The 13,712-nt window shown below is 45.0% G+C and overlaps 1 protein-coding gene across 4 annotated transcripts in view; it reads right to left on the bottom strand.

Annotated features, from left to right (window-relative positions):
* The window catches only part of FLI1 (Fli-1 proto-oncogene, ETS transcription factor), an 87,370-nt gene that overhangs the window by 29,195 nt on the left and 44,463 nt on the right, over positions 1 to 13,712 (bottom strand). For all 4 annotated transcript variants that reach the window (XM_075723250.1, XM_075723253.1, XM_075723251.1 and 1 more), the window contains 2 exons: positions 9,794 to 10,005; positions 978 to 1,132 (listed from right to left, as the gene is read on the bottom strand). In XM_075723250.1, the coding sequence (XP_075579365.1) occupies positions 978 to 1,132; positions 9,794 to 10,005 (367 nt within the window). Of the gene's footprint in view, positions 1 to 977; positions 1,133 to 9,793; positions 10,006 to 13,712 lie in introns of those variants that run through there.

Here is a 13,712-nt window from a genome sequence, read left to right as displayed (position 1 = left end):
CAAACAAATGCTTGGGAATTGTCATCTGTTTGTGGTCAAGCCACGATCAGAAAACAGAGCTAAATTTCACAAGTACATTTCTTTCTGCCAACAGTTCATCTGCTTGAATCAGCTACAACCCTCGGTGAAACCCTCACAAAATTGGGTGAAAAGCTGCACCCCTGGAAATCAGTGGAAGTTTTGGTACGTAAATTGGGCCAGGACTTGGCTCATAATATCTCCCCTGCTGGAAAGTTCCTGGGCTAGCCTGTTTATATCTATGGTGTTTATAAACTTTGCAGGGAAAAGACTCCCTCTTATTCCAGGTTCAGACTTCACTGGTTGCCTGCCACAGCAGCTCTCATCCTTGACTATCCAAATGCATCTAATGCATCCTGCCAATTTCAGACAGCAGATGTGGATATCAAATACAAACAGAGAACTGGACAGGAATGTTTCTGTGTAACAATTTTTGGAAGGATAATGTAGTTCCTGCAAAATAGAATTTTTCTGAGTTTCTACTTCCAACAAAAAAATGAAAACAAAATAGCTCATTCTGAATCAATATGACATGAAAGTGCATCTGGATCCTGCAGAGCATCATGAGAGTTGTAATTTGGGTGCACTTCATGCTTATTCTTGCCTATGAACTGTGCTCTTTGATCATACTGTGCATGTCCCAAGAAGCACTGCAGATTCTCCCCTAACACATGACAGGAGATGGATTTTGTTCAACACACCAAAACAACACTTCATTCCAGAGGGGCGGTGGGGGAAGCAGCACTAATTATCCACTTCTTATTCTGATTCAAGGTAGAACATATACTGGGACATGGGAAATTCCCACTAGCCAGAAACTCTGACATTTTCCTTACATCTTACATGGTTTGTAAGAAAGAGAATTCCTCAGAGAGTGGATAAACAAGCCATATCTGTTCAGCTGGATATTTAAGACAGTGCAAGGAAATATGACACAAAGAGTTTGACGGTGGTGGTACCTGCTGGGACAATGACTCTCCTCTCATTGGTGGTCATGTTGGGAGGAGGCCCGTTCTTCTCATCCATGTAGGTGCTGTAACTCATTGGGTTGGACTCCGTCCCTGCTCCGACGAGTTTGCTGCATTTGTTCACACTACAGTCTACGGGGGACTCCCTGAAATGTGAAAGGAAACAGATGACTTCTCATTATTATGCACCTTTCATCCCTGCAGTAGCAGAAGGAGGTTTGCGTTACAGAAATGGCAAGCATCCCGAAGGCGAAAAGTTAAGGGGAGTTTCTTTACACGTGGGAGAGGCCATTCCTGGCCTGTCACATGAATGTCATAAGGTGATCTGTGAATCACAAGTCTCATGGAGGGGATCTCTGATAATGAAATCAGTCAGAGGAAAGAGAGTCGGACGTGCAAAGACGAGTGGCTTTCAGACAAAGGCAATGGTAGCTGTAAGGTCGTACTCGATACCTCTGAAATATCAACGTTTATGAACTGGATAAAAAGCAAGCGCCTACCGCATAGGTCTATTGGTTACAGCCCCCACTCCCCCTTCATCGCTCAGCTGCATTTTAGCAATCCTTCAGACACAGCCTGATGCTCCTAGGAGCCCTTGTTGGACTGTTTCACTCTTGCGTTGTGTTAAATACAACCCCGCACACCGTCTTTCTGTTATAGTGGAGTCTGTCAGTTGACAGAAAGGCTGTACTTCTCACCTCATGACCTAGGGCATTTCTGCAGAGCTGATCAGAGCTACAGATACACCCACCTTCATTTCATTAACAAAGAACACAAAATACCCATGCCAAAATGACAGGGTAGTCACAGGAGAATACTACAATATTAGCATGGTATCTAAAGAGTCTTATTTTTACAGGGCTGAATGTAACTGATCTTGTCTATTCTTAACAGTGAAACAGTCCCAGGCTTGTCTGCTGCTTGGATAGGAGATCTAGAAATCTTAGGTGCCTTAGGCGTGAGTCAAGAACTTCAGAGCACAGAAACGGTGTGCGAAAAAAGCTCTGGCCCCAGTTTTACTTCTGAGGCGATGGAGTGATGAGGCGGGAACATTTAGCAACTCAGGTGGCACTGTGCTAAGACCTGGACTACATGCAGACCCTTGGCAAGCAATAGGCTTTCTCTGTCCTGCTCCGGGAGAATTATGAGCCTCCAAACCACAGATAGGGAGCACAGATTTTGTTTTTCTCCAGCTGCAGTCGTAACTCATGCTTTTAGCTTTAGAGGTCACTTAAAATACCAGTCCACAGCCTGACACATGCACACAGCACATCCCGGCTCTGAAGAACGTACCAGGGAAGGGCAGCGTTATTGCCCTCACCTCTACAAGGGTGCTTTAGTGTGCAGCCTCTACGCAAAGGGAGCACAGAGCCCGTATCCAGTGCACTTTAGTCCGCTGCTTTAATCGCACGGCCGTCCTTCTTCTCTGCCAGAAGCAAAGTGACTTGGGAGGAAACCATTCGCTGAAGGGTAAGAACTGTGACAGTGCACCAAATCCCACCCTCTGAGTTCAGCTGGCAAGACTTCCAAGTTTGGACACTAAACAAATTTGTTTCTTAATCTGAATGGGGGGGGAGGGAGAAATTACTGAAATTCAGTTATCATGGCTAGGAGATAAATGCTCCACCGAGATATTCTAAGGCAGATGGTAATTTTTTCCTCATGTCTTGCTGAGGGAATGTTGCTTGAAAATGGAAATAAGATGTATAACTTACACATGTTTGAATTTAAGGTTTTACTATTTCGCCTACTGTTTTTCCAGGCAGGGAACCAAAATCCGCCTTCAGAGAGGCAAACTGCTGAAGGTTTAATGTCCCCGTGGCAGTCGGAGGAGAGTCTGAGCAACTGCAGGGACACCAGGGTTTTCACAGGGAATGCGATCATTTCTAACCTTCTGTTGAAATACTCTGTGTCAGGTGTTAAATGCTGCCTTTACTGGCAGAGAAAAAGCCCTGAAGCAGCACAAAGGATCTTATTCTTCCCCGAGGTACAGGCTGTCCTGAGAAGACTCGGTGAAATGGCGAGAGCATCCGTGCTTCAAGGTGTCAGACTCTGTGCGGCGCGGTGCTGACCGTCCCCGGGAGGTGACCGACCTCCTCGCCCGCCCTGCCTGGACACCGGCTGCTGACTTTAAATGGCGCAGGCGGCCCGGCTGGCGGGACAGACCCGAACGCACGCGTCCCCGCGCGGTGAGGACGTATGGATTCCCACTCGCCTTTGGGACGAAGTTGTCCCTTCTTCAGAGTCACCAGTAAAATTTTCTTCAAGTTCCCTGCAGTCGGCACCTCCCAGGTGCTAGCAGCGCTGGCACAGCCGCCTGCTGCCTAAGGTGCTTCTAATGGGTTCACTCTCACCCCCCTGCTCTGTAGTTAAATTTCCCTGGAAAATAACCCCCGCAGTTGAAATACACAATATTTATGATAGAATAGTTACATATATAATAGTCATACAGAACTACGGGGTGTATCCAGACTCTCAGGTAAGTACATCTTCTACAAAGCTTATCTGCCTAGGAGTATACATGCATATATACTGGCATGAAATGCCACACATGAAAAGACCACAGGGTCCTTGGCTGTCTCTGCTCTCTCTGCTAAGTATTGTGCACGTTCACATGACCGAGGCAGCGAAGTAACAAAAATAACACCAACACTGTAAGATATCTCCTCGGCGGTTTTGTGATGATGCATCACTTTGCAGACTCTCGGCTTGGCAGCTAGGACCCTGCTTATCCTCTGCCTTGCTCTGCGGCCAAAACCAGACAACCAAGTATCAGAGGCTGAGATCTGAAAAGAAGTTTAAGGGACTGAGGTGTCCTTACCAACCACTGATTTACCACTGTGGGAAGAGAAGCCACTCCATTAATCCTGCAGGACATGTTAAATGTGCTCCATGTACCTGACAGGGTTGTGTCCGTGTGGCTGAGTACATGCCTCCCTTCCCTCTGAGGAATTTTTCAGGATGGTTGGATCCAGAGCGAACTGATCTGCTAGCAGAGGGACAGACATCACTGGGAATAGCATTGTCAGCTCTTAAGTGGGCAGGAGAGCGAACTGTCCTTCCCTTAAGAAAAATACCATGAAATCTTTAATGACAGCAAGCGGGAAGGTCCTTACTTTTGTGTCCTCTGTAACTCAGCATTTCCTACCGGAGCCAAATGGCACCTTTTATTGGGAAATGAGACAGCACTACCAGACCAAATCGTCTTTGCAGCTCCTGGATGCCCATTACTGTACTGCCCCAGCCTAAGATGAGGGATTTAACAGTATCGCAGCAGAAGGTAGGTGTAGCTGTGGGCAACACAAAGAAGAATTCAGTGTGGGGAACAACTACAGTATCAAATGAGAACAGGGAGCTGCGAGCCATGAATAGTGTATTCATTGAATATAGCTCCTTTCTTGGTTCATGCATTACCCGCAAGCAGACTTAGATTTATATAAAATTTTCCTCATTATTTGGAATGGTTTGTGTGTGGGATTTCAGATGCCAGATTAATCCTTGACTTTTCACAGAGACTTCAGACTTTCAAGTGGCTATACATGCTGGACTTGCTCAGGTTCTGGGCAGAAAACGTTGTAGATCTACTAAGATAAATGGATATAGGCTGCTTTCACAAGATCTCTTAAGTATATTCACTGTGGCAGTGACAGAGGCCAAGGAATATGAAGCAGTACCCATTCCCACTGTCCATCCAAAGACACTTCGTTCCAGCAGCTCCAGTAGCAGTCTCTGGAGATGCCAAGAGCTTGGTGTTTTGGGAAAGTTTATGCTAGACTGGCCAAAATGGACAAGCAGCTAGCCTGGCATTGACTAATAAACCCTCTGTACAGCTTCAGCCTGCGTTCCAGATACCTGGAAATAAAGCAATTACTGTCCCAGGGCCTCTGTCTAGGAATCACCTTTGGCTTTCATTCGAAAGAGCAAAACAAGGGATTTCAGTGATTTCTGAACCTGACTCAGCTGTGGTCAGTGGGATGTTTCCTCCTTCTTTCTATCCCTTTCTTCCTATCCTTTCATTCCTCCTCTCTTCCCATCTTTTTCTTTTTAAATTTGCCACTTTTTGGTGTAAGTCCCCATTTGATCATCTCAGCTTTAATCTTTACACTTGAACTTCAATTGTAATTTTGTTGTTGTTGTTGTTCAGTGAAGGAAGTAAGAACAGACATACTGCGACTCTGCTTGTGGTTCCCTCCTACAGGCAGTGACCAGAGCTACCAGCAGCTCCTCGAAACTTGCATCTAACTGCACTTTAACCCTGCTCTCATCCTGCTCTCAGGAATGCCTCAGGAGGAGGTTCACACTGAAAAAGACTGTAAGTCTGCAGAAAGAAGCTGTAAAAAGGTGGAAAAAGACTTACAGGTTACAAAACTTAAACTGCATGAGGAAAGCACAGAGGCTCAGTAGGGTCTAAGAGAATGGTGTTTATCACATACAGGTAAATGCAAGCAGTAGGTAACTGCAGGCTGCTGCTCTGGCTGGGGACCAGAACAACACAGTGAATCCCACTAGAGGGCTCACACGCTACTTAACGGGGATTTTTATTCTTCTAGACATCATAGATGGTCCCTTTGTTTTGTTTTGAGAAAATTATCGTGGCATAAAAATGGTCTGAGATCCCTGAACCTTAGCGTTATTTTAATATTCTGAAGGAAGATAATGTCTCCAAAGCATTTTCAAAGCACTGACTTCATTATTTTAGCTAGACAAAATTCCTAACATCAGTTGGAAATACACAGTGAAGTTTGCCTGCATCCATGCACGCATCCAGCGCATTAGAATATTCTTTCACATTTGAAGATCATACAGATTTTGCAATGTCTTTTTAAAAATCACTCTCTGAGTTTAGGTCCAAATGCAGATCTGTAGTAGCTCAGTAAATACAGTCAAAATTTGGAACGTCTGTTGTTTGGTTTGCTCTTCGCATTTGGAATTTATGTAAAATATAAGGAAAAACATATTATTAAAATGGACTGTAAATTGGGTTAAACTTTACCCAGCTTTTTTCTAAATAATCCTCCTCCTTTATTAACTGGAATTTTAAATGTGAAAGTTTTTGGTTCTTTTTTTTTTTAGAAATAGAAATGAGCGTATTTATATCACAAAAGCATCTAAAGGTCCCAACAGAAATCCTAGTACATTGGGAACTGTACAAGCACATAGTAGGAGGCAGATCTTTCCCTGAATGGGCTATAAGCAAAATAAACAAAAGACACAAACCCAGCAAAGAACTAAGATTGCGAGCCATGCTTCCAGTCCCTGAATGGATGCAAAGAGCGATGACCAGGATACAGAAGATCTTGCAGTAAACCCATGGGAAAGCTGGACTTCCATTTTTCGTGTGCAACAGGTCAGTGCTACAAATACGAGACCATTTCCCTTTCCCAATGCCTAAGGGGGTGTAAGAAGCACGAGGATTTTTATTTTTCTATGTTGGATTTCAACGGCCTTGTGTTTGGACGCTAATCACTGTGAAACACAAGCGTAGCACTGGGGTTTGTGTCTGTGAAGGCAAGGACAGATTTTGAGGCTGTATACTGCATCCAGGCCTGATAATACTAGAAACTCTCACAAAATTTCTACCTCTGAACCTTGCAATAATACAGAAGTCCCATCTTCTCCCCTAAGACATAGATCCCTGCCGCTGACTGAATACCCCCTATACGCAGTTAGAGGATATGTAGTTGCAGTTATCTGGGAAATTCTTTCCAATTTGGGAGTAAACCAGGAAAACCTGACATGGGGTAGAAAGCCAGTCAGAGTTTCTGTGTTGCTTAGCACTTGGAGGGCCGGCTCTGCAAAACAGGCTTGGAGAGGTTCTTCAAAGACCCCTTTCTCCTGCCCTGCTGAGGACCAAACCAACTCATCGCGCTATACCTCATGGCAGTCAGACCTGCTTCTGGTTGCTAAGAAAAAGAAGAAAAACTGGACACTGTCCCTTACCATCATCCAGCTCCCTCCACTGTCAGGTTTCCTATAGCTTTATCACTCCCTAGAGTACATAAACCATTCTCTCAACAAGCAGAAAATGCTAGCGCTTCGAGTACAGGTGAAACACAGAATAAAGGCTGCTCCCTCTAATGAGGCAGCTGGAACCCGGTAAGAGAGTGTGCTTGAAAAACAAGAGAGAGAAGGAGAGGCAGAGGGAGAGGGAGGGGGAACAGGTTTTGTTTTTCAGTCTGCAGTTCAAGTTAATCTGTATTGAGATTGGCATTTGCCGCTCAGATACTGTGTCGGTTTTGCAAGGCAGCTGATGGGCAGAGGAACAAGCAACTGGGGCGGCCCAGCCCGTAACAAGGAACTGTGCTGGACATGGGGGGAAAAGGGTAATTTTTTAGCCATGAATAGGAGGAGAGGGTGGGTAAGTCAGATGAACGTTCTCATTTCTTGGATAGATTGGAGCTCTTGTGCTAACAAGTTATCAAAAGGCAAGACTGGAAGCTCTTTCAGTGCTTAGTTCTGACATTCAAAACAGTCTTTTCTTTTTTCCTAACGGGTTGGGAAGTTGTTACCCCTTTTTTAGAGAGACTGAGGACACTTAGTTTCTGCCTAAGAATCCTGTAATCTTGAGCAAGCCCATAAAGAAGGATTTCCTTTTTGCCCAGAATAAACACACTTCTAGAGGGCCTTTCTCTAGGCGTATCAGAGCACTTACAGTTGTTAATGAATCAGTGTGTCAAAGCAGTATTATTTCCCTTTTTTTTGGAGCGGATGAGGACATTGTAGCACAAAGATGACAATGGAAGGACAGCCCAATACATTTGATGCCCAAGACAGGCAGCACACATTCAATGAGAACGTTACGTAGACTTTTGGACATACAAGTACCCACACATACAGAATTTATACAGAACATGTGCTTAGAGGGTCTGGAAGGCACTAATAAGTGGCGTCTGTGGTAGCTCAGTGGATGGGATAGGACTACTTGTTCCCTTGGCCCTCCAAAATTTGCTAGAGTGAGACAGACAAGTAGCATAATGGGAGGAAACACTCTGTGTATTGGTCTTGACGCAATGGGTGTGAGCAACCGATGCAATGCTACAAAGGGCTTCCTCACATGATCGTGGGAGCGTGTTACCTGCGCCATCCGTGAGGCTGACTCTGCCACCTCAGTTCTCATGACTGGTTCACCTCTCCACAGGATGGAGAAGTCAGACCTGCACAGCACCAGGCACAAGCCTCGCTCGTTCGGTCAGGAGCCAACACTGCATAGCCCTCTTGAAGATTTTAGGGATGGCTTAAGAAGACTAGCCTTGGTAGCCAAAGGTAGTCCTTGTGACTATCAAAAAACCCCAGCCTGCTGGCACTTTCAAGATCCATCCTGTGTTATCCAGGGATGGTGTTTTTCAGGAAATAACTTAATTTTCCCATGTTTCAGCCTTGATTCTGAGATTGCAAACACTAGTGCAAAAATCCATGCAGTTCTTCTGAAGTCCAGAAATGATACTAAGGTACAGCCGGGGCAAGATCAAATTCAGTCTACAAATGATCACCATCAAAGACCAACTGACGCAAACACCTTTATCTTCTAAAAAAATCAGCATCTACTGTATACTTACGAGGAAAAAAAACATGCTGCTGTTTGAAGTCTTTAACACCATCATCTCACTACAGAAGTCTGAAAGTGCGAGGCTGCTTTCTGTTTCAAACTCTACACTTTGCTAGGTTCTCAGAAACCAGGAAAATAGGCTGCTACAGAAGCCCTAAACGAACCCTAAAGAAGAAAAACCCTTGATTGTTTAACTGTCCTGTATTAACATGGTGCAAATGTTAGAGATGTTTGTGACTTTGACATTAAAAATCAAATTTATAATTAATATGAACTCTAAAACCTAATGCTAAAAAATAAAATAGTTTTTCTTTATTATATATATTTAAAACTGACAGAATTTGAAACTTTTACACCTACAGTTTTTGTCTGAGATGGTGCAATTTTTTCCTCGGCTTTGGACTCGTAGAAATGTTTTTAAAAGAGACACTCTGAGCTGTGATAATAAAATATTTTCAAGTCTTTGAATTTCTCATTGAACAGGGAAATGATCCAGCTCCCTCAGCTCTGGCAACCAATGGTAGGGAGCAGGCCTCCTACCTCTTTGGCTAAAAGCTGTTGAAGATACATCATAACCAGTGGCCCTTTGATGATTAACATCACTGCTCAAATCTACTCCTGAACTCTCTTTTTCACCAGTGGTTGCATATATTCACACAGAAGACGTGGGTATATGCCTTTTGTTTTGTTACACCTCACAGACTGCCATAAAGGACCTCAGTCTCCTCTTTTTCTTTTCTCCATCAAATAGCTCTCCAGTGTCATATAGTTGCTTCTGCTGCGGCAGAGCATGAGCCTAGTTACAGATGCAATGAGAAGTGCCCTCCAGTGAAGCCCGTACGGCCCGCTAGCACAGCTTTCACTGCTTCACTCCGGAGCACTGGTATAAACACCGACTATTACTGCATGACCGACTCCATCTTCAGGAGCCCTTTGAACCATGGCCCATTTGTGGGATGCTGAACTAAGTGATGAAATGTGTAATTTACAACAGTGTTTGCAGCATGAACTCTGTCCTGGCAGTCTCATGTCCCAGTCTGTACAGCGTTCATGGAGACTGGTAGAGATGCACACTGCAGAACCGCAAGAGCAAGATCCTCAGGCCGTTAAAAGATGAGTGACAAAGGAACCCCAGGGAGAGTGGGATATGGTCCTACACAAATTGTGGAGTTTGTTGATATGCAGGACAAGAGCACGAATGGGCGATACGTGTTTTGCTTCTGTTTAAGGTTTGGTAGATGTGGAAACGGTCTTTCCTTACCTTGATCCGTTCATGTGGTCGTATTCCCTTTTTACATTGACCCGGACAGGCTGATTAATCCACTCCTGCTGAGGAGGCAAAGGGTTGATTTTGTGCGGCTGGCCATAGTCAGGGTTCCCTGAGGCTGTCATATCTGCCTTGGGGAGGTGAGTGGCAGCGCCGTACGTGGAGTCAAAGAGGGACTGGTCGTCGCTCACCACCGACAGAGCCTCCTGAGGAGAAAAAGAACAAGTGCTCAGAGTCATGACTAAACTAGTAACTTCACTCTTATTCTCTCTTTGAGCTGGTGAGCACCTGCAAGGGCCCCACAGCTGCCCAGCGCTGTCTGAAATTGCCATCTGCCAGGATTGCAGATTGAATCAGATTCTTTGGGGGCCATTAACCCGTATGCAAAACTGGTGGGTTGCTTTGCTAGCTGCTGTGTTGCGCTGGGTGGGGCAAGAGTTAAGGTTAACTTGACTTCTGCAAACAGTAAAGGTGGCTGCTGGGTGCTACACCATTCTCATTGCTTGCTGTAAACAGCTTCATCTGCGATTTTATATAGTTACCTGCCCACCTGCCTGCACTTGCTGGTCCAAAACCAACCAAAGAGATATGTAGTATGTAACATTTCTGAGTGTCCTTTGAAGGTCTATACATCTTCTTTCAAAGGGTTTTGTGTGATGTTTGTATTTTGAGGTCACTAGTGAAGGAGAAGCAGTCAGTACAGGTCAGAGTTATGGGTGTTAGTGGTGGGATAAAAAATGCATTACTTTACGCTTTTTGTTTATTTTGTGGGAAATGTAGGACTGGTGAGTTACCAAACTGTGCATTTCTAGAAATGCTTAAAACCAGGAAATTGTTATCCTTTCTTTTTCCTGCTGAAACTCCAAATGTTGACAAAAAGTTGTGACTATCAATTTCCTTGCGTTGATGCGCTTGGGTTTTCTAAATGAAGCGTGCCAGGCTCATAAAGGCTTTGGCACAGCCCTGCCTTATTCAAAGTGCATCTGACAGGGTCTGCATGTTCTTTATGGAGCTAAGCTAACCGCACATAACACAGCTGCCATTATGGCTGGCAAGCCAGAAACTGAACGAGGAACCTCTCAAACTAAAAGCACACACTACTTTAATGTGAGTTAATGGAGCAGACCTCCGAAACAAAGGCAGCGACAGACTCACCTACTCTGTGGACCGAGCATTCAAAAGACCCGTAACATCGATGTGCATGCAGCAGTGGGTTACCCGTGAACACACAGACACTGTCTTTGCTTTGAAAGCTGGTGTGTTGCTAAACCCTCAGTGCTCAAAATTCACAGGACAAATCACGAGCTTTTAAAAATAATAAATTATTGCTCCCTCCCCCCAGTAGTCGTTTCTGAGGTTAGTTTTGCAAACTTTTTCCACAAGCAGGGAGGGAGACAGAAATTCTGAAAACTTAGAAAAGTGCAGCTGCTGGAATCCTCTGATTACGTGAGAATCTAAGTGCAAATCAGATATTACCAGGCTCATGATATCACCACAAAAAATGACAATAGTTAGCTGGGTAAACATGAGAATCCCTCTCAGCTTGAAATTAACCCACTTAGAAACAGTCAGGTCAGTGCTCTGCATTTACAAATATGAGCACTTTTCTATCTCAGATCTCAGATCACGTAACAAAACCAAGTAAGCCTGAGTGGCCTAGCATTTAAGTGGGTCTGACTAAGCTTGAATTCAGAGGAACCCTCAAACATCTGTGTGTATCCTGCTGAAGTTACAGTATTTGCTGTAAAAATTTTGTGAGCAACCTCTCACACTGACCAGCAGAAATGGCTACAGCCTTTAAACAACAAAAATGAGAGCTTTTACCCCACACTGCCTAATGCTGCATGTTGCAAGGAGCTCAGACTGTGTTCATCCTTTGCAGCAGCTTTTTCTCGGTGGACGCACAACCTTTCAAAAATAGCCCTTACCTTTTTCTGCTTTAATTAGAGTAAGCTAGGGAGTGGAAGGTGCCCCTCAGAAGAATTTCCTTGTGGTGCAATCCTGTATGGTCACAGCCTTGTGTCAGAAACTCCCTAAAGGGATTGAGACTATCTCCAGGCTATAAACTTTGCCTGTGTAGAAAGGTACAAGAACACGAGATCTTCTGATGACAGCTCTTAAAAGAGAGCAAGCCTTTCCATCAGAGGTAAGGATATAATGACTTGCTGCTTCTCTGATTTACTGAAGTCAGGATGTCAGGCAGGGGTTCCTAAATGACACATCTCCTGTAAGTCTCTGCTTCCTCTCAGTACAAAAAATGTGAGGTTCCCTACATTATGGCATGAGGTGGTAAGTGAGCCCCAAATACCTGGGGTGCTGGGCCGACTTAAAGCTGTCTAGACCCAGTCTAGGCTAGTCTATGCATTGATCTGACTGGTCAGAGGCAAGGAAACCATGAGTACCACTGCAAAATCATGAAATAAAATTGTAAAATGTTTGGAGATTTCCAGTCTAAAAACATAAACAAAGTTGGGGTTTTTTTAGGGAAACAATATCTGGGAAAATGCTTTTTCTGCCTAAAGCCTTTTTTCTTCTGAAGAAAGGTTCTGACGGAAAATAATTGGAAAGCGGGGATCTGTCTGGCTTCCCCCCCCAAAAAAAAAAAGCAAACAAACCCCCAAACACCCCAAAGAACAGCCCTGGACAGCCCTGGACTAGGGTCAATGACTAGTGCTGCATCCAAGTACAACTATCTTTACATACACAGGCAAGTACACACTTTTCTCTGATACAGAGAATATCTGATGGAGAAGCCTGTCTCCTCAGATAAGGATCTTCCTTGAAAGACAAAGCGGCGGCTAGGCCCTGCCTACAGCAGCAACTGGCGTTAACGGGGGTAATGATAATCTCACAGGCAGGCAGCAGTTGCACCGAGCAGCTCTGCATTTTGCTGCTTGAATGCATACAGACTGCAAACCGTACCGTCTTGAAAACTCTGTCGCACACAGGAAAAGAAATTCAAATGCGATGGCTGCCATCATGGCAGGCCCAAGCAGTTACTGAACCAGGAATCGTGTGAGCTAAAACCCTGAGTTAGTTACAGCCACAAAAACTACAGACTGAAGGCTCTGGGGGAACTGAGGACAAACAGAGCAGATCAGGCAGAGATAGCGGCTTGTAACACCTGCTTACGATCCGATCCGGGTCATGCATGCAAATAGCAAACAAGTATTGCTGATTGCATGCAAGGGAAGTTGGATGGCACGCTGCCAACCCCTGCTGCAATCAGCTTCTCCGTGCCATGTATAACTGTGGCTTAAAGAGAAAAACAAAGGGGTGGCGAGCAACAGGTAGCCTTTAGCTGGCAGGGTCAGAGTACGGGGACCACTCGGATAATGTCCCAGCAGCGAGGACTACCTGGGACTCAGTTTCTTGGAAGAGGACAGGGCTTGGCTGGCCCTGCCAGAGTTTCAGGCTACAGACCCGGATGGGGAACGTGTACAACCTTCCTTGTACTCACTATCAGAGGCTCTGCTTGCCTAGATTCAGTTTTGAAGGACTAGTTTGTTCAGGAAGTGTTTGGCTTCAGTTCTGGCTGAGGAAGAGATCAACGGTTAAATTGAATACCAGGAGGCAAATTTCTATCCCCTGGAATCGAGAGCTACTTGGCGTTTGGTGATGGGCAACTGGGAAAAACACATCGAGGCGTTAAAGGTGCTAACATAACCTAACCAGACAGGCCACAGCGTGCCAGGGCTCCCCCCATGCTGTTGCCTCCCGAGCTGTGTCCTTGAGCTGGCCAGACTGAGTCTGAGACAGGGGTCTTGTGTGTATTATTCTGGCATATATGTTACATTATATTGCCTCTGGGAATAGGCTAGCTTCAGTTTTTCCAGTTTTTAATCACATTCCTGGCATAAATGTGGCAAGTCCCGTCTACGGCAGCTTGCAGCGCAGCGATAGGCAAGTTCAA

This window comes from Pelecanus crispus, chromosome 19 (assembly GCF_030463565.1).
Source record: "Pelecanus crispus isolate bPelCri1 chromosome 19, bPelCri1.pri, whole genome shotgun sequence".
NCBI lineage: Eukaryota > Metazoa > Chordata > Aves > Pelecaniformes > Pelecanidae > Pelecanus > Pelecanus crispus.
Note: the sequence above shows the minus strand (reverse complement) of the source record. Positions and strands in the feature narration are given on the sequence as shown.